Genomic DNA, 25,842 nt, shown 5'->3' on the forward strand with positions numbered 1-25,842 from the left:
TTACGGAGGCAATGACCAAAATCTACCTGACTCAGGAGCCTACCAGCCTTGCTAATCACCCAGGTGGGCTTGGGAAATCTCCAGGGTAAGTTCTCACAAGTAAAGCTTTGATATCATCGTCTTTCTGCTGCCCATCCATTCTTGACAGCTCAGGAAATACCAATGCCCACCCTGGTAAACAATAGGGTAGAACATTGTTTCCCACTCTAACATTTTTTGCCTTTTTAGTTTTTCTGGTTCAGTTGTCAGTTTTACTCACCCACCAAATTTTGTTTAAATCCTTCTGTTTCTGCACACATTATCACATAGTGGTATATGCCTCAGCCACAGATTGATCTATAATATCGGAATTCCTAAATTCAATAAAATCATGGGGAGTGCTCATCCTTCATTTCACAGACCAGGAAGCTGAGACCTTGGTGTTAAAGGACTTGCCTTAAGGCTCCCTGCGAGCTAGAAGCAGAGCAGACAAAAAGTACAGGCCTCTCAACTCCTTGTCCAATGTCTTTGATTAATAAAATAGTTTTGTTAGCTTAAATCGTGAAGGACAGAGCTAGAGATGAAAGTAAAGGGAAGAAAATTCTGCCTATCAAACTTGTATCTTTCTAAAACAGTTGAATGCAAACAGAATTAACTAATAAAAGAGTAAATCCTTTCCAGAGGAAGGATGTAAAGCCTTTATCAGTAGATCTCAACCCTTTCCTACTCATTTCCAGGCAACTGCCATCTCAGCCTTCCAGGCAGAAAACATCTTTATCTCCCATCGTCCACCACGTTCAGAAGTGCCCCCTGCCCCAGCGCCATTTCAAATAAATGTTGATCAAAAAAGTTTTGTATCTGTAATTCTAACTGCAAGTATAACTGTGATTCATCCAGTTCATCTCAACTAGAGCTTCAGGTGAAAACCTCTTTCTGTGGACTTACTCTGAATTTGCTATCTATCTCCTTTCCCCACTGTGAATGCACGCACATGCACACATACACACACACACACCCTGCTCCTCTACCTGGAATAAACTCCAGTTTATCTGGAAACTCTGTAATCAGTAGCCTATTTCCAATGTTCTTTCCAAAATAAGCTCTGCAGAGGCTGGAGAAGAGCTAAGAAATTATTGACTATGGACCTCCCTGTTGGCACAAGGGGTTAAGTCTCAGCCCTATGAAGTTATCCGCAGCCACTACAGCACGAGTTCGATCCCCAAGGAGGTGACCCACATGGCTCAGTAGACCTCTCCTGTACCGCCCGCTGTTCCCCTCAGCAGCGTATTTCAGTCATCTGCCTGTTCTGCTCCCCACTCTGTCTCTGGTGAATCCTTTCACCCACCTGCACTTCTGGCCTACACCCCAGCTCTTGTAGGCATAAATAAAATAAATCTTTAAAGAAAAAAAATTACTGACTACTCCTTAAACTTTATTTTAGCAAACAGCTCAACCTGTTGTGTTTCTTCTGCAGGTGTTACTAAGATTGACAAACAAGAAAAAGGAAGCAGAGCTAAAACACAAGAGTGAAAAGGAGAAAGGAAAGCCAAACAGAAAACCTATGGGGGGGGGGAGCAGGAGTTGGGGCTCAGTCATTAGCCATAAGTTAAGAATGTTGAATGATCAAAAGAGAAATTAGATTGCAAACTTTAAATAAGACTTTCTAGAAAAAGTCTGCTAGGAAGAAAGGCAGTGATATCTGAGGACCCAGTGAGAAACTGCAGAGACTGTTTTTTAAAGGGGTGACTCATTCCTCAGGGCCAAAGCAGAAATCAAGTGAGCAAGTAATTTCCAGAGAAAAATCTGTCTATAAACAGGGTGGCGAGTAGGGAGAGGAGGGTGGATTGTAAAGAGGGGGATCAATGTTATCAAATGGGAGCAAGCAGATTTTAGCAGTCCGATAGATCTGTTTCTCAGAACAGTTGACTGTCCGCTCCACCCACTCCACCTCCGACCCTTGAAGGAATGTGTCACTGGGGAGGTGTGGTGTGACAGCTAGAGAAGCTGGCTCTGTAGGGAGCACCATTGTGTGAGAGTCACTCTTTCAAAATGAAAGCCCTGAAAATTTCTCACCCAGGAAATAAGCAAATGCAACATTAGGAAAAACCAGGAGGTCATTTTTAGGCATTTATTTAAAGGAACATGTTCTGTGTTTCACTACTTGAAAAGCCCCGAAAGCAAATAACCAGGCATGATCAATGATGAAGACAATTCATCAGGATGACTGCAGAGTAAACCGATGGTTTATGGGGAAGGAGACACCTCTTTGAACTCCCCAATTTATTTAGTCAAGGATATGGAACTTAACAGAAGCCAGGTGGCCCTGGCCAGGAGCAGAGGCCGTGTGTCCTGGCCCTATTCCCAAGAAATAAACAGCCACCAGCGGCCCTCCCTGCATGGATCTGTCCCCCCAGAGCTGAGGAGGAAGACTCATTCTTCTTTGGCAACTTCCCTTTTATACCCAGACATTCATTAACATCCTGCACAACTCGACACTGACAGTCCCTTAAGGAATATTGATAAGCATTGAAGTCTCTTCATTCTTTTTCTTTTCAAGAATGAGGTTATCACTGGTTTATGTCATTGTATTTTAGATGTGCAGGATTCCCCCCTTCAGGTGTTGCTGCCACGGTGCTTCCCCCATCAAAGCACCCAGAGTGCTCCACCACAGTCTGTTGTGCTCCCTCCCCACTTCGTTCTCACCCCAGCCCCCCTTGCTTCCTTTCTATAGTCTCCTCATTCATTTTTTTTGTTTGTTTTATTTATTTATGCATACAAGAGCGGGGGTACAGGCCAGAGGTTCAGGGGTGGTGAGAGGATTCACCAGAGACAGACTGGGGAGCAGAACAGGCAGATCTACTCAGATACACTGCTGAGGGGAGCAGCGGGTGAAACAGGAGAGGTCTGCTGTGCCACGTGGGTCAGCTGCCTGGCCAGGGATCGAACTCGTACTGCAGAGGCTGTGGATTGCTTCATAGGTTGCATCTTAACCCCTTGTGCCATCAGGGAGACCTTAGTCTCCTCATTCTTAACCCAAATTTAGCCTCCACAATCCCCATATCCTGTGGGAGGAAGGCAAAGGCTAAACAGTGCCCCATGTTTTTGTCAGTCCCAACCTTGGGGGTATAGACAGGGACAGAAAGTTTGTCTCTTCTCAAGCACTTAGATGAAGACACCAAGAGACTGTCACTTTGCACACTCCACTGGAGAGAGGAGATAAAGAGCCTGAGAAGAACTGGCATCTGCCCTGGTGAGAGAGCTGTCCATGCCAGGGACACGGGTTCCAACGCAACAAAACCCCACAGGGCCCAGAGAGCAGCAAAGGCAGAACATATGAAGCTATCCACAGTCACCGCAGCATGAGTTCGATCCCTGGCCAGATATCTACCCACATGGCGCAGCAGACCTCTCCTGTCTCACCCGCTGCTCCTCTCAGCAGTGTGTTTCAGTCAATCTGCCTGCTCTGCTGCCTTCTCTGTCACTGGTGAATCCTCTCACCCGCATACCTCTGGCCTGCACCCCAGTTCTTCTATGCAAAAATAAATCTTTAAAAAAAAATGAACAAAATCCCAAGTATGTATCTTAGTCTTTTTCTGAATATTAGCTGATTCCTCTTCTACCCCTTCACCCATCACACTAATTACAGCAGCAGCATTCTCCCCTACTGCTTCCAAGTATCATTAATTAGACTTTCAGCCAAACAATTTGCCAAAAGGATGCAACACATAAAAGGGTGAACTCAAGTGCAATATTTGTCTCTGGGTTTAATGGGCTAATACTTGTCAAATTTTAATGTACCTACAAATCACCTGGGGATCTTGCTAAAATGTAGGTTCAGACTATGAGCTGAGACTCTGTGGTTCTAATAAGCTCCCACATGATGTTCATGTTGCTGGCCCAGGGGCCAACTACGCACTTAGTAACAAAGGCCCAGTTCACACAAATAACCAACCCAAAGAGGCAAAGGATCTCGTTGAAGGCAAAGGATCTCGTTGAAGGTCACACAGGAACTAGGACTTGGTCTCAGATCCTCTGACTCCCAAAGCCAGCGGGATCATTCCATGTGAAAAACATGCCTCTGTCTCCACAGACCTGGCAATGTCTCTGACATAGGTTGTCTGCTTAAAACGCATCAGTCAGGTCATACCAAAAGTTCATCTCCCGCAACTAAGTAAAACAATTTTTCATTATAAAACTCAAGATCCGAGTCTCTTGCTTTCTCATTTTTTAAAGTACTTATTTTTATTTTTTTATTTTTTTTTTAGCGGGTGCGACAGGAGAGGCCTGAGCGCCATGTGGGACCCTTATCAGCGGCCAGGGATATAACTGGCACTGCAGAGGCTGCAGGCAGCTTCGCAGCCCAGCACTCAACTGCTGCGCCACCAGGGGAGGCCCAGTACTTATTAATATTTGTCAGCCAAGGGGCCTCCCTGATGGAGCACAGGGTTAAGCACAGCACTGTGAAGCTGTCTGCAGCCTCTGTAACACGAGTTTGATCCCTGGCCAGCCAGGGAGCTACCCACATGGTGCAGCAGACCTCTCCTGTCTCGCCCACTGCTCCCCTCAGCAGTGTATTTCAGTCTACCTGTTCTGTTCCCCACTTTGTCTTTGGTGAATCCTCTAACCCTCCCACCCCCTCTACCTCTGGCCTGTACCCCAGTTCTTGTATGCATAAATAAATCTTTATGCATACAGGACTTGGGGTGTAAGCCAGAGGTGAGGGAGGTGAGAAGATTCACCAGAGACAGAGTGGGGAACAGAACAGGCAGACTGGCTGAAGCGAGACAGGAGAGGTCTGCTTCACCATGTGGTTGCTCTCTGGCCGGCTGGGGATTGAACTCATGCTGCAGAGGCTTCAGATTGCTTCATAGTGTGGTGCTTAACCCCTTGCACCACCAGGGGGGCCCAATAAATCTTTAAAAATATATATATTTGTCAGCCAATAGAGACTTTTTTTAAAAGTAAATTTCTCTGAAAGCTAGTGTTGCAGTTCCCTGGACCTATAATTCATGCTGGCTCCCAAAAAAAAAAGAAAATACAACAGAAATATTTAATACACAAACACCATGGAGACGCTGGACATCTAGTCTCAGTCTGTAATGAAAACAGAAATGAGATTCAAAGAAAAGTCAAGAGACACACAGGGGAAGGGAGTGACACCTCTCTGCTGCATTGGGGTGGCCCCATAAGCTAAGTAACTGACAGGGCAATACGCAGAGCATGTGACCTCTCCCTCCCCCCCCCACCGCCCACTCTCCAAAATGGTGGGGGGTCAGCACCATCCCTAGACCTACAGGCAAGTCCCTAACTTCAGACTCAGAAAAGGAAGAAAACCACGGTTTTTTCTTGAAGTCCAATGCTTCAGTCTTCCACTCCCACTGCCACACCATCACACTGCGAGCTCTCCAAACAAACCTGATGAACTCACTAGAAGTAAGCAGCAAGACAAAAAGACAGAAACAAAGACCACTTGTGTTTACAAGCCGGCCACACCACGCCTTGTGAGGAGAGGAACCCCTCCAGTCAGAGGCCCCATTCCCAAGTCTCAGGTCTGAATAAGAAGGGTATTGCCAGGTGCCCCCCAGAGGTCAAGGGTCAAAGAGAATACATCATCAGGAGAGCAGGGTTAGGGGATACACAGAGCATTTCTGCCCTCCCTGGGTGAGAAACAACAAACCCTGACATGCAGGCTTCTCAAAAGGCCAATGAGCCTTGTCTGCAAAGGAGCTGGGAGTTCCAGATCAAGGGGCCAGGCAAGAAGCCACCCCGGGAAACTTTTCCCACACAACGCTGCCAGGGGTCTCATTCCTCAGCGACATTACTCCGGACTGCAGTTGGAGATCAGGAACAAGAGGGCAGAAGTGGTTACATTCTTTGATTGTTGGGGAAGGAGCCGGCAGGACCTTCCATTTGAGCCAAGAGCTGAGCTGCACTTGAAGGATGAATGCTCATTTGAAGGAGCGAGCACAGCACAGCTCTCTCAACAGAGAAGCCACGGAATGGCACAGATATTTAAATGTTGCTGATCTCACTTGTAGCATTCACACAGCAAAATGAAGAGACTACCTAATTCAATCATTCCTTGAAATTAGAATATAACAAAGATTAGGGAAACCAGTACATGAAGTTAAGCAGAGGAGCTCAACTGATCTACAAATATGTTTTAAAGTATAGTCTGGCAACTACACCAGAAAAGACTCACAGAGAATTAAGAGCAAAAACGGAGGAACCACTTGGGAGGACAATGCAGTGATTCAGTGGAGAAAAGAGGGTGACCAAGACCAGGGCAGGGTATCTCAACCCCAAATACTGACACGTTGGACCATATAACTCTGTGGTGGGGCCTGTTCCATGCCCTGTAGGAAGTTTAACGGCATCCTTGGCCTCCACTGCCTGGACGCCAGAAGCAATCCTTATGCCCCAGATGTAACAACCAAAAATATCTCCAGGCTTTGCCAAATATCCCCTAGAGGGCAAAACTGTCCCTGCTGAGAATGACTGGACTAGGGTGTTAGCTGTGGAAGTGACAAGAGTGGGAAATTCTGAACATATTTTGAAGGAAATGTTAACAGGTTCACTGCTAAGAATAGGCATTGAGTGTGAGAGAGTCACTGGTGGAACTGAGAGGAGTAAGTGGCAGGATGATTCCATGGTTTCTGGCCTGGCAACTGAGAGAATAAAGCTGACGTGTACAGCAATGGGAAGACTGCAAGAGAAGGACTCAAGAATGTTGTTTTGAACGTGTTAAATGTAATATTCCAATCAGACATCCATGTGGTTAGCAGATAGTGAAGTTCCAAGAAAACAGCAGAGCCAGATCTATAAATTTATCATTTATTCAATCCATATACAGAGTTAGAGATATATGATAGTGATTATAGCTCACACCTGCAGACAGCTTTAGCGCCACTGGTGTGGGGTTCACAAAGGTAGCATACTGGCTTAATTCAGTGCCTATATTTCTAATAAATGAAACAGAAACCAAAATCACAATACAAAAGATCCATGAGACTAAGAGTTGGTTCTTCGAAAACACAACCAAAACCAACAAACATTTAGCTAGACTCACAAAGAAAAGAATAGCGAAAACTCTTATAAATAGGATCAGGAATGAAAGAGGAGAAATCACAACAGAAAACAGAAATAAAACATAGAAAAAGATAATAAGTAACTACTATGAACAACTATCTGCCAATAAATCTGATAATATAGAAGAAAAGGATAAATTTGTGTAAGAATACAGCCTAATAAGACAGAACCAGCAAGACTCAAATAGATTGATAACAAATATGGAAATTAACAGATCACAAGTATGGAAATTAAAATAACCATCAAAAAGTTTTCAAAAAACAAAAGTCCAGGACTGAGTGGCTTTACTAGTGAATTCCTTCAAAGAATTTACACCTATTCTCACACTCTTCCCAAAACTGAAGGTGAGCACTACCAAATACATTTAATGAAGTCAAAATTGCATACCAAAACCAGACAAGGATATCACAAAAAAAAAGAAAGAAAATTATAGGTCAATATCTCTAAATGAACATACAAGAATTTTTACAATTCTTAACAAAACACTAGCAGATTGAATTCATCAAAAGACTAAATTGATGCAACTATTTTGGAAAATGGTATGAAAGTTCCACAAAAACTGAAAAATATGACCATTAATTCCACTTCTGGTATCTATCCAAAGAATGTGAAAAATGTAACATTAGTTATAAGTATCACAATGTTTACTGCAGTATTATCTATAATAACTAAGATATGGAAACAATCTAAGTGCTCACTGATAGATGATTAGCTAAAGAAGATGTAATATATATACACAATGGAATACTCGTCAGCTATTAAAAAAAAAGATGAAATTTTGCCATTTTCCAGAAAACAGAAGGAACAGTAGGGAATTATGCAAAGCAAAATTAGGCAGAAGAAAGATAAAATTATTTACCCATTTGTGCAATATAAGGAAAAAGGAGATAAACAGACAAAACAAAACAAACCAATAGACATTGACAAGAGAACAAGATTCTGTTGGATGAGGGTGGGAACAAGAATGAAGTGGACCTAATGGATGATGGATTATTGTTTTATTTTTCAATTAATTCAAAACAGGCTATGAACTGCAGTGCAAAATATAAAGATAAGGGGTGGGAAAAGAAGAAGGGTGTGGTGATAAAAAGACAGCATGACTCTTGTGATGGAATTGATGGGCATCTTGCCCATCGATGTCAAAATCCTGCCAATGATGTGATATAATAAATTGGTAAGATGTTACCAATGGGGGAAAACTGTGGAAAGTGTACCTGGGGCAGCTCTGAATTAGGTCTCAGAATTCCACATGAATCTACAACTGTCTTAAAATAAAAAGGTTTCAGACACTAAAAATAATAACCCTCAAAATGTTAATTCATACGTGAGCTCAAAACAAGGAAATCTCAATGTGCCATTGAGAAAAGGGAAAGAGAACTGAGAGCAAGTTGAAGCTGAAAGACCCTCATCTCATAATAAGCTTTTCGTGTTGAGTTAGGAATGACTTTCCCAGCAGGGACTGGAATTTGGGGACTGGGGATTAGGATAGAGGCAAGAACTGTGCTCACTTTAATAAAGTCTGAGTCGAGAAATACTGTCCCTGACAATAAACAGGAATTACAAATATTTCTTTACTGACCTAGCTATATAGTCCAGGAAATAGGTGTCTAGACCAGGCTCTTGGTGAAAGTGAAGAATCAGAATCCCAACCCTGTGTCATGCATACCTGTGGAGTCTATTTTGCTCTGTGCTCCCAGTGCAGAAATCTTAATGAAATAGGGGCTTCCCTGGTGGCACCAGGGGTTAAGTCTCAGCACTATGAAGCTATCTGTAGCCACTGTAGCACAAGTTCGATCCCCGGCCAGGGAGCTGACCCACCTGGCACAGCAGACCTCTCCTGTCTCACTCACTGCTCCCCTCAGCAGTGTATTTCAGTCAGTCTGCCTGTTCTGTTCCCCGCTCTGTCTCTGGTGAATCCTCTCACTCCCACCCCTGCACTTCTGGCCTACACCCCAGCTCTTGTATGCATAATAAGATAAATTTTTTTAAAGAAATCTAAATGAAATACTAATAAACTAAACTACCCAGGGACAAATCCTGCAGGGCTTCTGGCATTAACAACCCCCAAACCACCCCATCAGGATACAGCTCCTGCTGAGATGAACTCAGAGTCAAATTGATTGAAAATACACTTCCTCCATTGAAGAACTGACACTGTACCAAATCTACTACACTGTGCAAATGCAACAAATTCTGTAACATTAAAGTCCTGAAAGCACCGAGGGGAGAAAGACAGTGAAAATGGTGGGGATAACACAGCGAGCTGCTGGGCTGGGTGCTGGGGCTGAGAGTTAGAAACAGCCTCCAGGAAAATGGGTCAGAACATGGAAGGAAGAGGTTGTCTCAGAGCGACCTTTCTTGTGTCTTCAGTTTTCAACTCTCCGAGTCTGCTCCAAGGAAGTCAAAATGAACTTCAAATTACAGACAACTGTGGGAACACAGCCTCCAACATTAGGACAACCACATCTGAGGCCAAGCATACGCCAGCCCGTAGCCGTGGGAATGAAAGGCAGATGTCCTGCTTCTCATGGCAATTCCTTCCCAAGTAAGTCTTCCCAGATGGGACTGTGTCCTAGGAGTGGTGGAGGCTTAGAGCCAGCTCATCCTAAATCTGCCATCCTGTGAATCTGAGTGTGGGGTCATCCCTGGGTGAAAAGGAAAATAAACGTACTAAAGGTCAGTCTCCAGACAAGTGATGAGGAAAGATCAACTACAAATCCAAGCACAGCCTTTTGACTACTGAGGATCACTCTAAGTGGGCACTGGTTATGATGCATGTGAGCAAATGAACTTGGAGCCAGACAACTTGCGGACTCGCAGAAAGGAAAGAAATTCACTTGGCTTTGGTGCCATTTGTATTACCATCCATTCATTGGGTAGTTATATATGTGAAAGGCTCCAAAATAATTCCAATGAATTGTTTCTTTGGGAGAAATCGACGCGGATCTAACAATTTTCTATCATATTGGCTATGGCATAAATCCATTGCTTAATATTTGCTTCTTCATATTCTTGTACTTAGTATGGACCTGAAATCTGCATCTGAAAATGCCCATATGGAGTTACTCACTGCTCCCTAGGGTCATTTGAGATGCAATTTCCCAGTATTCTATTCCCAAGCTCAGAATAATGCTAACCAGTATGTAATTTTCCTTAGAAGCCATAAATGAAAGCAGGGGACAACTGAGAGAACACTTCTCATTGGGCTTCTTGTGTCTTCCCAACCTTGGTGCTGTTCTCAACTCTGGCTGCACGACAGAATCACCCGGGAGAACTGTCACTTTGGAGTAACATTGACTAATACAGCCAACACCCCCTCATGCTAATTCGGTGCTTCATAGCACTTATTACATATTAGAATCTTCTGAGAAGCTTTAACAAATACTGATGCTTGGACTCCATCTTCAAATCAGTTACATCAGAACATCTAGGCCATGGATACTTTTAAAAAACTCCCCAGCTGATCCTCATGTTCAGCCAGGGATAAGAGTGACTGCTCTAAATCCTAGCTTCTCAGGCTTCAGTGACATCAGAATGTGCTGCAGTGTTAAAACAAAAAGTGTGAATAAGCAGCAAATAGAGACTGGAGGGAGATTTGTGGTTCCCAAGGATTAGGTGCTAAGACATTTCTTGGGGGACTAATGAGAATACTCTAAAATTTATTGTGACAGTTATACACCTCTGTGAATATATTAAAGTCACTGAATTGTACACTTGATATGGGTCAGGGTAGGTATGTCAATTATATCTCAATAAGGCTGTTAAAACACACGCAGGTAGGTTTTTGCCCACCCCCGAGACTCTGATGCTCTTGGTCTGGAGGTGCGGTCCATGAACTTGCCTTTTTTAATGAGTTCTCAGGGGATACTGATTCTATGGGGCCACAGGCCACACTCTGGCCCACAGGAAGGCCCATGTTTAAACTTTTTTATGAGCATGATAATGATTTCAAGGTCAAATAAATAAATGTGAGCCCACAGCAATTTACCCTGGAGCACTGTGGCCTCTGTATGTTTGTCTCATGGCTCCCCTCATCCCTGTTTGCTTGTCCTTCTAGAACAGGGGCTCTTTCTTCTGTTTCCCTAGTCATGCAGGATCAGGAGTCACTGATACTTCCAGGGCTATCCCAGAGAAATGAAAGCCAGGATTTCAAAGGGAAAATGTGGTGCAAACTCAGAGCAAGCCCAAAGAATGAGGCCCATGGAGCCAGAGCTGTTCCCCAGTTCAACGGCACGATGGGTGAGGCCCAAGAAGAAGAAAGAGAATAGGGCATCATTCTTGATTTCACATAGTGTGGCCAATTAGGGGCGGAACGATAAATGCCAATACATGAAAATCCAGACTTACAGAAAAAGCAAAGGAAGTCTTTTCAGTGATTGCACAAAACGACTCATCCCCAGAGATCCTTCATAAAATTCAACATTCTTGGTACATTTAAACTGGCACATTTTACATTAATTTTCTCCTGATTTCCTAGCAAAGTCAAGCTACACAAACGGGATAAACAGAATCCTAAATTATAAAGAACAGGATTTGTACCATACTAGCAGTATCACTGGCAGGATTTGCAATGAGTACCTGTGGTAGAAATGCAAATGCCACCCTAAGGCTGGTTCTGCTCAGCAAACCAGCCCTGCCTCAGGGTAAAGAGCAGTCCTCCTGGCCAGCAAAGAGCGCCCTTCAGGACTCTGGAATCTCTCCCCCTAAGGCCACGCCCGAAACACACCCTTAGGCTGCTGCCAGCCTCCTACTCAAGTCAAAAACCTCCTACCCCTAAATCCCAAAGCATTGTCTGCCATGCAGTTACCATGGGGCTGATACTCTTTGGGGGAACAAAAGGATCAAAGTTTTTTAAAATAGTTTTAAATTAAAAAAATAAGGCTGGCCACATTTTGAGATGTGGTGTGGGTATAATCTAAAAAGAGGAGGTTCCATGTTCCCTGCCCACCTAACAAAGGGTGAGGGGATGCTCAAGAGGACTTGGGAGAGATTTAGAGAGGAGACTGGAGGAGGCTTGTGGAGCAGAGACATGTGAAGAAGCTACACTTGTTTCTCAGCCTTGGAGTTGCACCTGGGACTTGGGGGATATGGAAGGAGATACTTGAAAGAGACATAGTTGAGAGACCAGTGGGGAGGCGGAAAATGGCAGCCTTTATCTTGGCTTGTGGTTTGATTTTACTACTTTTCTTCCAGACTTGTCTGGCCCCTTCTGACCCTTTCCTGTGGTTCCCCTCCAAAAGGTGCCTCAGATTTGTGACAAGCTTACAGGTCTCAGTGGCCCACTTTGGGCCAACCCTATATGGCTGGTCACTTACCCACTAGGGGATGGGTGACAGTTTCATTGGGAAACTATTACCTTTTCTTCTTGCTCCTCATTCTATGCACACTAATTATAGTAAAGTTTTTTTCTGTTGAAGGTCTTAGGCACCAAGAGTAACTGTCTTTATGTGGCAGATGACAGAACACAATTAGAGTGTGCAATTTTGGGGGTCTTGGGGCACCCCTCTGCCTGCCCGCTAACAATAGCATCAGTAAACTTTTTCTGTGAAGGCCAGATAATAAATAATTTTGGCAACTTCTCTGCTGTTGTAATTCAAAAGCAGTCATGGACAATATTAAGCACAATGACGTGTCTGTGTTTCAATAAAATTTATAAAACAAGGGATGGTCCAGATCTGGCCTGTGTGCTATAGTTTGCCAACCTCTCCTCTATCTGATGGGCACTATCCTGATCTCCGTTTTACAGATGAGAAAACAGAGGCACAAAGGCACAGCCCCCATCCTACAGGAAGCCTGCTCACCAAGAACACACACTCAACTATGAGAACGTAAAGGCTGCTCGCAGCACCATTGTCACAGGAAGCCTCTCACTCCATCCAAATCCAATTCAAAAGGGGGTGGGCAGTCGGTCAGTCAGCAATGCCCCTCAGAGCTGCCTCAGAGACTGAAACCCAACTCCAGTCCTCCCTCTTCTTCCCCTGGTGTCCCTGGTTGAAATTCTCCCTGCCTCCTCTGAATCCCCAGTGTCCTTACTCTCTGTACCTCCCGACTAATTGATCATGTTTTATTTATTATATACTTTCTACCCAACACGTTTGGAGTCCAGAACCATGCACATCACCGGTTCATTTCGCTTGTGCGGGAGCACTGGTGGGCCATTGGTCATTGGCATGCTGGCCAAGACACATGAGTTTGGGGGCAGAGGAAGGAGGTGGTAGTTGTGGGCACTCACCAGTCCATGGCAGGCACTGAGGGCTGCAGTCCCAATCCTCGTACCTTGCTGCAGAACTGTACCCTGGAGATGGCAGGGGGGTGCCGAGGAAGTCACTATCTTCACATGGGAGAGGTTCCCGTATCTTCTCTCCACAATGTAGTTTTTGGAAAGAAATCCCTGATTGATCGTCAAGTTAAAAAACAGATCCTTCTCCTCATGTGAAATTCGGTAGTACACCCGGTCTTCTGGGCCATCCACATCTCTCTTCCGCCTGCTGTTGGTGATGAGATGGTGCAAACCGTATGATAGAAAATGCCCACTCGCGTCTACTCGAACAGGACCCACCACGTGGTATTCTGGCAGGGCATTGATGAAATGCTCTAGAAGAAAAGGAGACATAGAGTAACACCAAGAAGATCCCTGCTGGGCAGGTCTATAAGCAAGGCAAATGCACTTCTGTTTAGAACTTGGATTTTTTTAAATTGTATTATTTTTATTGTGGTAACAATGTTTTACATGTATATGATTTGATTATTGGTTCACACCTCTTTAGAGATATGTTAGCACACAGGTCCACCATCAGAGGAGCCACGATTCTCTATCATAGTTCATTGGGCTCCCTCCATTGTTCATGCCCCCCTAACCCCCAGACTCAATTGTAAGTCAGGTTTCTGGGGTTTGCATTGGTTTGTTTTGTCTGTGAAACTTAGATTTTAATTGATCGATTGCAAAATTCCAAGGCTGACTTGCCGGCAGAGGTCCCGTCCACCACACAATTACTGGACGCTGCCCACAGAAAACACCCAGCACAACTCACAGCTGAGACAGGGCCCTCCTGGACATCATGTGGCAGCCTGAGCAGACAGGCAGAACAGGGATGCCAGATGTTTCACCAGAGACCAATTAAGATAGAATTACTTCATGACAAATACTGTGAGGGACCGGGCAAGGTCACCATGATGAACAGGAACATTTCAAGTCCAGAGCCACTTAGTACATATCACAGAGCTTCACTGTTTATTACAGGACTTTAATTGTGTCCAGAACTTCCCATTGAGGCAGGGTAGTGGAAAAACACAACATCACAGTGAGCCCAGCATATCCACTTGCCAGGCTGCACCAGCTACAGCCTAAGTGTTCCATAAGGTAGCCAGAGTGCACAAAGGACTTGGGGGTTCCTTTTTTATAGTTTCACAAACTATGCAAAATAAACACAAAATATACAAATAAAGTGGTAGGGGAACACAGTAGGATCTGAGACTTAGTCTTAAAATATGAAAACTGCCATCTTACAAATGCAAGGCAGAAGCAGTCACTCCTTCCACCTGAAAAAAATACATCCACCTTTTAACTTCCTCAAATTTACATCCCCGCCACTGCCTCCTCATTTTGACATTTGAGAATAACAAGGGATCTAACTAGCTGGAACTAATCATCACTCTGGATTACAGGTTAGTTAAAGCAAACCATGTACCACTTAGCAAGATAAACTAATCAGAAAAGGCAAGGATGGGAGGTAGGGAAGGAGAGGACGGTGGGAGGGAGAGGGAGGGATTGAAGGGGAAAATTCTACTTGCCACCTCCCAGCTGCAGTCCTTGCACTAACTTGCATTGCTTTGCTGATGTCCTTCCCCGGCTACTTAGTATGTCCTTTGCAATCGCTAGCAATATCCTGTTTAGTCCTGGTTTGGTTTATTTTTTAATGCAAATTTCTGAATTTTTTTTATTTTTTACATCAGTGTTCATTTCATTTTTATTATTTTTTTAAAGATTTATTTATCTATTTATACAAGCACTGGGTACAGTCAGAAGTGCGGGAGGGTGAGAGGATTCACCAGAGCCAGAGCGGGGAGCAGAGCAGGCAGAAGGACCGAAGTACACTGCTGAGGGGAGCAGCAGGCGGCAGGAGAGGTGCGCACCATGTGGGACCCTCCTCCAGTGGCCAAGGAGCAGCCGGGGATCGAACCGGTATTGCAGAGGCTGCGGGCAGCTTTGCAACCCAGCGTTCAACCGCTGCGCCACCGGGGAGGCCCAACAATATTTTTAAAGCCCCAACTCTGATGCTTTCTCTTCTTTCTCCCAATGTCCCTGGTTGAAGTTTTGAAGTTCTCTCTTTCTCCTCTGAACCTCCAGTAGATATCAGACAGCCTTATTTTACAGTGCTTTTCTGTTCATTACACTATTTCTCCTCAAACTCTTTGGAGCACAGAATGTTGCATATTTGCATAACGTCTATGCCTGATTCATACGCATGGATGTAACTGTGAAAACATTTGTAGCTAGATAATTAAAAGATTTGCACTTTATCAGATACAATTAAAAAAGACCTCCCCTTTCCCCAGGCAACTGCCTTCAAACACACTCTGTAGAATTCTTCCTTTCTGCCTCAGAAACATGACAGAGAACAGCTTTCACTCTTAGGAAACTAACAGTCTCCATCTTTAGGAGTAAAAAGCCCAGACCCATTGCTTCCTCTGCAGCAGTTAGGAGCAACAGACCACCAGCAATGTGAATAAATCTTGAGAAACAATGCTCCTTGAAAATAAAAACAAGTTCATACAGAGTCATTTACATTAATAGCAAATACACACACACTGAAACAATACAATGTTTGCCAGAATATAAGCAAACAACAAAAAGATACAAATGGAACCCATTAAAATAGAACAGTTTTCTATGAGGAATGGGGGAATGGGGATTTAAAAATGCATAAATAAAACACAAAAAAAGGGTTTTACGCAAATTAATAATACTAGAGCCATGACTAGGGGTCAACTTGACCAGTCCTCTGTACCACCTGCTTTCCAAGGAATATCTGGACCTATTACGATCAGATATTCTGTTTCAAGGTCAGAACCTTAGGAGAGGACTGGCCAGCATAGTGGGGTGCATATAGTTCAGCTTTGCAGTATTTCTCCTATGTCCCCTGTCCTTTTACTTGCAGTGATATCTCTGCGTCCTGCAGAGTTGGAACAGTATGGGGAAGTCAGGGGCAGGAAAAGTCTTGCTCCACTGGGTATAACTGTCATCTTGTAATGGTGCCCCTTATAAGGTCAATGTCCAGATGTTGATTCCTTTTCTCCAGATGTTGATTCCTTTTCTCCTACCCCTGATTAGCCTGCCTGTGAAGATAAAGCTCAAAGAGTTAAACACAGTTTGTCAAAGTATAAAAAACTAAAGCTTACCTAAGCCCAGCACATTTTGCCCAAAAAATATAAAGGCAAACAAATTTACAGCTTCTGAATCCACTGCTTTTGATCTGATGGGTTTTTGAGAGAATCAGTATAAGCTGTTTGAGTAATGATATGATGATAAAAATTTGTTATTAAGCCATTTTGTGGATTAAAAAACTGATAAGAGATCACAGTGCTGATCAATATGCATCATTACTTGGATTACAGAGCTAATTCATATGTGCCATTATTTGGATTAAAATCAGGAGCTTCTTATTTCAAAATCACCTTCTTAGTGATTTCAAAATCACCTTCTTACTTCCATGAGCTGTTGTTCTTGGGAGAGTATAACAGAGTAGGAGAATGAGCATTGCCTCCTGGGGATGATGACTTGACAAGAAAAGCACTGCTTGGCTTTTTTTAAGAAGCTTTAATTAGCTCAGCAATAAGTGGAGATAATTGCCTCTTTATTGGGCAGAGTGCTGGGACATAAAACCAATTTGCCTCTTGATGTCATTGCAAAGAACGCAGCTAAGCCATGTCAGCACAGAGGTGTGGATGGAGAGAGATTACTTAGAGTGTGGTTTAAGCTGGTGACCCAGCTGCAGCTGCCTCATCTATACTACAGACATAATGTAACAGGGTGGTCCCCAGGAAAGGGGGAGGTTCCCTGCCCCACCCAAGGGAGGGTGAAGCTGAGCAGGAAGAGGAGAAGCTGCAGAAGAGACTGAGGAAGGAAGGAAGCAGGATGGAGCCAGAAGACCTGGAGGAGGCGCATGGAGCCTAGAGACACGTGAAGAAACCGCGCTTGTCTTTTGATCGTGGACTGGGTGACACAGATGTGGGTGAGACCCGTGGGGAGGTGACAATGGCAGCTTTTATATTGATGTTGATTTTGCTCTTTTCCTTCCGGGCTTGTCTGGTTGTTTCTGACCCTTTTCTGTGGGTCCCCACTGGAAGGTGCTTCAGACTTGTGGCAGGCTTTGGGGCCTTGCTCTGGGCAGATCCCATTTGGATGGAGTTTTACCCGCGAGGGGACGGGTAACTTTGGGTGCTTGATTTAGAAACTAGATTCTTTGCCTTTCCTGTATTGTTTCCTAATTAAAGTTCCTTCCCATTAAAGTCTCCTATGTTTTTGTGTTAATGCGGCGGATGGCAGAACCCATTTAGAATAGGCAATAGGCAGGTTTGCGGGGTTTTGGGCTACCCCTCTCCCTGTCCTATAACAATAACAACAGTAGCCACCTCCTACGGTGGCTGTTAGGCGCCAAAACATTGCTCTCTGTAATAGATTGTGAACAGTGTTTGACAAGTAATGTCCACTAAACATTAGCTATTGTTGATATTAGAGATAGAAGCGTGGCTCCCAGAGATCACTGTAGTTAAGTTTTGGGGGAGTCAAGAATTATGCAAGGTTTGACTTCCCTTGAACATGGGGGATAGGGAAGCCAAGACCCACATAACTTGATCCCCCCCAAAACTTAACCACAGTCCCTCAGTCTCCCAGGAGAATGGGTTTCAGGACCCAACCTGCCCACATCAAAATCCACAGACGCTCAGGTCCCTTCTAGTCAGTCTTCTGTATCCATAGATTCAACCAACAGACATCTACAGTTGGTCAAATGAGGGAATGTGGAGCCCCCATAGAAAAAAATCTGAATTGTACAGTTCAAACCCCTTTGTTCAAGGGGTGACTGTATATATAACCTTCAAGAGATAGGGCACACACCTTGGTCTCCTCTCAGTAGGAGCTCAGTTTGAAAAATGAGCTGGCTATCACTTGGGGCAAACAGAAAACAGAGCTCAGAGGGGATAAAATAGCAGTGGGGAAACAATAACAGCTCCTGGTTTTTACTATTACTCCGGCTAAGCATCAAGACTGTACCAACTTGGTCTTGTCTCATCCTGGCAGTTCTCTTGGGCATTAGTAACAGTGTCCCTCAGGTTACTTTCACTCCCTCTGGGAATCAGGCAATAAAAACAGATGAGTTGTACTCGGGCAAGTTGACCCCAGAGACAATCACTCTAACATCTGCCCTTGAAGCAGGAAGTTGCTAAGTCTACTGCTTGGAATCTGCTGCTTGGATCCTGCTGCTGGCTGGAGCAGAAAGTGACTGGGTGTGCTGCCCACAGTAGTAGCAGTGGTTACCTTGACCCCCTTCCTAAACAATCAGGAAAGTCCATGATGGATGGGGTGACAGGCTTCCGCATACAAATTGTATAAACCCTGCCATTTCTGCTCTTCAGGGCTCAGACTTTTGGGAGCTATTCCAGTGGGCCTGCCGGTGTGCCAAATAAATCTCTCTCTCTACCTCTCTGAGTGCCACCTGATTTCTCTGGGAAAATTGCCATAACACCCTCATTGCCCCTGAAGTTTCGAGAACCAGATTCCATAGTGGGCTGTCAACAAAGTTGGTTGAGTCACACTGTAATTACTCATGATCTACACTAAGATTTATGGAAATACATTTAAGTCCTGAAGAGTTTGACTTGTTGTATTTAAAATTAGATTTGAAATCCTTGACCACAAACTTTAATGATACCTCATGAGAAACTTTGCATGAAGCCTGTTGGTACAAGTATTTTTGGAAATACAACATACCAAGTGATCTTTTGCCCTCTGTCTAGAAAGGAGAGATACTTACCTGCCAGGTTTTATAAAGTTTAGATTAAATCTGTCTGAGAAAACTTTCACTTTGTTAGCCCACTTACTAAAAGGAGCAGGGAATTCCTGTAATGGTCAAGAGCTTATTTTCATAATTGGCTTCCATGGGCTATTGTAACTTTCAAGTATAGTTTTTGTTTGTTTGTTTGTTTTAAAGATTTATTTATTTATGCATACAAGAACTGGGATACAGGCCAGAGGTGCAGGGAGTAGAAGAATCCACCAGAGTGAGGAGCAGAACAGGCAAATTTACTGAGATAGACTGCTAAGGGGAGCATCAGGCGAGTCAGGAGAGGTCAGCTGAGCCATGTGGGTAGCTCCCTGGCCGGGGATTGAACTCGTGCTGCAGTGGCTGCAGATAACTTCATAGTGCTGAGAATTAAACCCTAGGCGCCACCAGGGAGGACCTCAAGTATAGTTTTAATATGGAAAATTAACATATTGAAATGTTGTGGAGGATGGTGCTGAACCCCTTGCAGTTGTAAAATATGCCACAGGAGATTGGATTTGTTTATCAGTAACTAAATGCAATATGAGAGCCACATTGTGGGAGAACCAGTGAAATTCAAACTAGGCCTGTAGTGAACTGACAGTAATTAATAACATTAATAGTAATATTCATAGCATTGATATTAATTTCGTATACTGTACTATGGTTATGTTACCATGAACATTCAAGGGAGCTGAGTGATGGGTACTTTTTTCAACTTTTCTGTAAGTCAAAATGCATTTCAAAATAAAAACATTTTAAAAAGGAAAAACAGAATTTTCAACTCTACATGTGACCAACCTAGAATTGCCTAATTAACATAAATAATCTCATAATTCACAAAATAAAATATCAAAACTGTGAAGTCTCTTTTTACATTATGAAAACACCTGAAATCATTTCCTCCTGGCGGGATTTATTTTTTGCAAGTAGCATAAATGCACAATTTTAACACTGATCTTGAAATGTGCTGTAACACTCGCTGTGTTCCAGCATAACAAGCCTGTGTGACCCAATGCACATCTGGAACATCTGGAGGAGTACCTGCCCTGGTGATCTTACAGGTAACCAGCCCCAAATGAGACCACTGAAGTGACTGGTAACTGGTAAACCAAGAAACAAAGAACCTAAGGGTACTGCACTCTGCAGAAGAGAAGATTAATATTTCCCGCTATTCTGGTACTTCCTTCTGAAAGTCAGGGCAGATTCATCCATCAGAAAGGAATGATGTGGAAAGAGCACTGGGCAGAGTTGATCAAATCTGCCCTTTTGGTTCCAGAAAATATTGAATTTATCTCAATATTCCTTTGTAGGTCTAAAATCTTTTTTTTTTAAAGATTTATTTATTTTTGCATACAAGAGCTGGGGCACAGGCCAGAGGTGTGGGGGGTGAGAGGATTCACCAGAGACAGAGCGGGGAGCAGAACAGGTAGACTTGTTATAGAGCAACCCCGATACAAAATGGGGTGCCTGACTGTGGGTCCTCACCCGCGCACTTAAAAAGACTTACCAATGCTCTACTGCAGGCACACGTGAAAGGTTAATAAAAGGTTTATTGACAAGGGAAGGGGAAATGAGGAAATGTACAGCTCAGGGAGAAAAGTGGGAGACAAAGTTTTAAATGACTCCTACCTGATCCGCCGATCAGGAATCCCAAAATGGCACTCTGAGAGCTGGCCGCGAGCCAGGAGCCGTGAAGCCAGGAGACAAGCGATAGGGAGCCCCCCAAGGCCCACATGTTTGGTTTTTATATCCAACCTGGCTGCCCAACTCCACCCTCAGGTCCCAGCTACCCTCCCTTTGGTGGTGACGGGATTTGTCTTTCCCAATGTCTTGATGGCTTTAGTCTGGAATGGGGGTGGGGTCCACAAAGCCTGTATGGGATTAGCTCAGGACATCATTTCCCCCTAACAGACTAACTGAAATACACTGCTGAGGGGAGCAGCAGGCAAGTCAGGAGAGGTCTGCTGCACCATGTGGGTAGCTCCCTGGCTGCCTTAACCCCTTGAGTGACCAGGGAGGCCATAGGTCTAAAATCTTAATGAAGATACAAAATCCTAATTAAGACTGACCCTTAGAACTAGAAACAGTTGGGGTTCATTCTAAGGTTAAAAACTAAACCCCCATTCCTTGCCCAGCAGGCAAGTTTGGGAGCCTAGAATAGATAAGGGGAAATCACCAAGGCTGCTATGGGAACCAGGCCACAAGGTCGATCACCTTGACCATGAATGCAGAAGCAGGGCCAGGACACATTCTCTGTCAAAGGTCAACACCCAAGAACAGACAGCAGAGCAGATAACAGGTCATAAAAGAAAGGTTTAAGCCCTCTTGGAGCACAGACTCCTCCCTACCAGCCCCCAGCTCTCTTGCAGGGTATTTCAATAAATTCACCTTTTCCTGTTCTCCACTCCATCTCTGGTGAATTCTTTCACCCCCACGGCTTTGGCCTCAGCCCTATTTCTCCCACTGCGGAAACCTTAATGGTTACCTAGGTTGTGAATATATTTCCAGCTGTGGGTCCCTGTACAATCACTTTCACCCAGAGTGTTCAGTAGGAGCGGCCTCAAGATAGCTGGGCTAACAGAGGGATGAGCTGCCTAGGCCTCTCCTTCCTCAGCTATAAAGGGAAGAAGGATGGGCGAGATGATAGCTGAAGTAATTTGCAAATTTAAATATTTGGAATTTGGAAACGATTCAAAAATGTTGTCAGAGTGGAAATAGAAGTCTAGGGAGATTGATTATTGTGAAGCAGCGGCTGGCAGGGCACTTGGAAGCAAAGCCCAGGTCATCCTATTCCCAGGAAGCCTTCGAATTTCCTGCTCACTAGTTTGCCCTTATATTCTCTATTCTCTCTCTCTCTCTCTCTCTCTCTCTCTCTCTCTCTCTCCACTGTGTCTCTTTCTTCTTCCTTCCCTCCCTCCTTAGTTCTCAGTGGAAGTCTGCTCAGAAATTTCTCCTTTGCACAAAATGTGAATTAATTCTAAATCCACTGGTGAGTTTATTAAGAACTATTGCATTTTAATATTTAATAAAAGTTTACCAAATAAAGGTTTGTATACAATAGTTGCCATTTAATACATTGCCAAAGCAACCTTTCTCCTTCTTGCCTATTAAAGTCTGGCTAAACGTTCAAAAAAAAAGACTAATATTTGGGTGAAAAAGCTTTTAAATCTGCAATTGTTACAGGGCAGGGATAGGGACAGCCTGGAACCTCCCCCTTTCCTGGGGACCACCCTGCTACAATATATTTAAAACCTAAATATATGCATGGCTAATAAGCTAGGAGCTCTTTGCATCTATTTTCAGCATGGCAGACCCTCAGCCCATAACACTCCAAGTGACAGGGAAAGCAACCATCTCACTTTCCAGAGAGGAGAAAGCAAAGCCCAGTGGTGTCTACTCCACACGGAGCTGAATTTGCTCACAAAGATGTGGAGCAAGCAGAACTGAAAATCAACCCAGGAGAATGTGTGTCTTTGAACCGAATCGCCTCCAAATGCCCTGGGAAGTGCTGGCCAGCTTTGTGCTGCCCCAGAGGAGAGACTTTTCACAAAGGGGCTGTTTTTCAAAGAACAACAAACACTGCTATTTTAAACTTGGGGGAGGGAGATTGTATCTGGACCGTTTACACAAGCAGTGCGGCTGACTGACATCTAACCCCAGTGTTTGTGGGCGCCAGCTTCCAAGTAAAGCAAAGGGGTTTATTTCTGACAGCTCTCACAGCCGCGAGCTCTCCAGCAGCATTCAAACTTTGCAACGTAGGCAGAAAACCCTGAGTGGAAATCCTCTACAAGCACAGGCTGGGGGTGCCTGCCACCCAAGTAGTCTTGAGGATTAAAGGGGGTCAAAAGTTATGGAAGCTTCCCAAGTCTTGAGCACACACAGCAGACACAGGACTTAATCCTCGGGTATCCTCCTGAATATTGCTCAGGGCAATTTCTGCTTGATTAAAGGAGTCAGGCGACCAGAGTTTACAGTGGCCTCCCATGCTCCACTATCAGCCAGGCCCATCAGTTTCTGGGTTTCAGCTTCTACATCTGTCTGGCTGCGCTGGTCACAGTGGTCCCTGCACCGGCCACCAGGCTGTTGTCTTGGTCAGTGGATGGACCTGACAGGGTATTGATAAGATGTAGGGTTCAGATGAGCGGAGGTCCTTGGTTTTTACAATCTGAAATATTTAAAACCTAAATATATGCATGGCTAATAAGCTCTGAGCACTTTACTTCTGAGAAAAATGTCAGCAGAGTTCCTCTTTCAGTGGCACGTGGTGAGTTTGGCAAGGAGACGAAGACTTTTTCACAGATGCAAGCATACAAAGGTTACCTCCAAAAGGACATGTTCATTAGAGAAAAAAGAAAGGAGAGGAAGCCTGCAGAGGCAGGCTGGGAAGAGAGCTGCCCTTCCCTGGGGCAGTTGTTTTTCTGACGGGTTCCTTTTGGGGGAGGGCTTCATTCCTGTGTGGAATTGTTATCTATTGTTAAATTAATCACTTCTAGGATATTTTGTCCTTTTGTAATGACTGACAACTTCCATACCCCATCTCCTGAAAGGTGGTGAATGGTTCTAGAGTTGGTTTAATGAAGATATTAAACTTCTCTACCCCCACCTCCAGTTTCTGGTCTTGTGATGCCTCCAGCCCAAATTTTCTACTCTAAGCCTCCATCAGACCCACACAGAGTGCCTGAGCAGTCTTTACCTGAGGAACCTGCTCCAGCCACCACCAGGCCCATCACACTGGGGCCATCGAGCTGTGGCGTCCATCACTACGGCTCTGGCCCATGCTCTCCCCACCAAACAGGAAACTGATCCTACTCTTCCCAGTTCAATTAAAAAAAAAAAAAAAAAAAAAAATAGAGGCAACAGGAGCACCCTGCTCAGAGTGTGGGGTTTAAAATAAATTAATAAAAAGTTGCCCATCTTGAGCTTCATGAGTCCAGGAAATTCACAAAGAGCAGCAGGCAACTGTGATCAGGAAAACAGGACAGGCAAAGGTGAGTCCCCCCAGGGACAAATTACTCCTCTCACCTCCCCCCTACCCTTCCCAAGGGCTGCTATTTAAAAAACACAGCCCTTAATCTTTCCAGGAAACCAAAACAGAGGCAAGTTCACTCAGCATGGGGGCAGAACCACATTTCCCCTGCCCTGAGCAGTTAAAACTAACTAGAAACACTGCAATGACTGCTAGTGGCCAGTTGGAATTTTTGTTGAAAAAAAGTCATTTTTCCTGTTCAGAATCTGCAAAGCAGAGGATTGAGACAGTGCAGCATTCACAGTGGAGACAAAACAAGAGAAGGAGGAGGTTTGCCCGCTACCTCTAGGCTGTGGGCTGCAGCCCCATCAGGGCTAGAGATCAGGATCCTCACCTTCCGGTAAGACTCAAGGTGTCATCACCTTCGACACTGAATTTTGGGAATCCCTGCATTTCCCAGACTAAGCTTCTTGCAACTGGGCCAAAAGGCTTTGCAGAGTTCAGCCGAGTGGGGGAAGGGAAGAGAGCGCAACCAACTTTTCACACGTCTCACCACCAAGGCTTTCAAAGGAAATAAAGAGAAGCCACTAACCTTGCCTCCGGTCGGGGAAGCGCACGGGGCCCGGCTGAGCTGGCCTCCCATAGCCAAGGATCCCCACATTAAGAAGCTGAGCCACAATGGAGAGGTTTGCAAGCCAGCTCCTCTGGGCACATGGCATGATTCGGTTGTTGGGGAGAAGCAGCAAGTTTTAGCTCAGCTCAGAACATCAAGTCCTCGCCCGTGGCCGAGCAGGAAGAGGCGGGGGGGGGCATGGTCCAGGAGTGGGCCGGGAGCGGCTGCGGAGTTGCCACGATCTCCCTTTGCTTTTTTGAAATAGAGAGGGGCTCGTTACCCCTCTGTCCCCTCCCTCCGTCCGAAAGGGGAGTGATTCGGCGGACAGTGTCTGCTTTCCGCGGGGTGTGGAGTGGGCCAGGGAGGGAGGGTGCAGCCCACCCCAGATCCCCACCCCTCGTCCTGCCGCGCGCCTCGCAGCCGCTTGGCTCATCTTCCCCCCAAACACACACCCACCCCCCTCCTCAGCCCCGCCCAGAGCCGGGCCTGCCGGCCAAATAGGGGAGACCCGGGAGAGCCACCCTGGGCGGGACTCCCTGAGAGGCCCCGGGCCAGCCCCTCACCCGGCCCTAGAGCTGGAGAATGCGGAGCGCAGGGAAGGGGCGAGGGACCCGCTCCCTGACTCCGGCTCAGTGCTGCCGCCTTGCTTCCCCCAGCTCCAGAACTTTTCCTAAGGTTGCGCTCCCCAGAGCCCTCACCTCACCAGACTTCAGGGATTATCCTCCAGGGAAGATGAGGACGGACGTCCTTTGGCAAAAAAGAAAAACAATGGGCAAGTTTCCTCCTGGTCAAGTCACACAACGGGGAAACCTTCTGAGCTAAACTGGGAGCCCCTCCCACCCCCTTAGTCTGTAGGTGAGATGGTGACACCCTAGCACTGTGAGCCCCGCATCTGCAGGCCTCTCAGGTGCCTGCCTTCTTTTATAACCACCATCCCCTTTCCTGACCCACCTCGGCTCATCCAGAAGGAAAGCAGGAGGGAGCGGGAAGGGACCAGCCCAGGAGTGTGAAGGTATTTTCTGCAGTACATCTGCCCAGGCTGCGCATGGAGGGGACATCCCGCCAGAGCAGCTTTACATCACAGAGAGAATGCCACAAACCAAGGAGCTTGCCAGGCATCCTGACAATTTACTGGGCTATCCAGCCAGAGT

The 25,842-nt window shown here is 45.1% G+C and overlaps 1 protein-coding gene across 1 annotated transcript in view; it reads right to left on the reverse strand.

Moving 5' to 3' along the window:
- Positions 1-24,797, reverse strand: part of LOC311171445 (A disintegrin and metalloproteinase with thrombospondin motifs 12-like) — a gene marked incomplete at both ends in the record, with an annotated part of 70,146 nt that extends 45,349 nt beyond the window's left edge. Inside the window, 2 exons of the mRNA XM_084234297.1 lie at positions 13,301-13,662; positions 24,671-24,797. Of these exons, the coding sequence (XP_084090423.1) occupies positions 13,301-13,662; positions 24,671-24,797 (489 nt within the window). The remainder of the gene's footprint in view (positions 1-13,300; positions 13,663-24,670) is intronic.
- Between the last annotated feature and the right edge of the window lie 1,045 nt (positions 24,798-25,842).

The sequence above is a fragment of the Talpa europaea genome (genome assembly GCF_964194135.1).
Source record: "Talpa europaea genome assembly, chromosome: 5".
NCBI classification, from domain to species: Eukaryota; Metazoa; Chordata; class Mammalia; order Eulipotyphla; family Talpidae; genus Talpa; species Talpa europaea.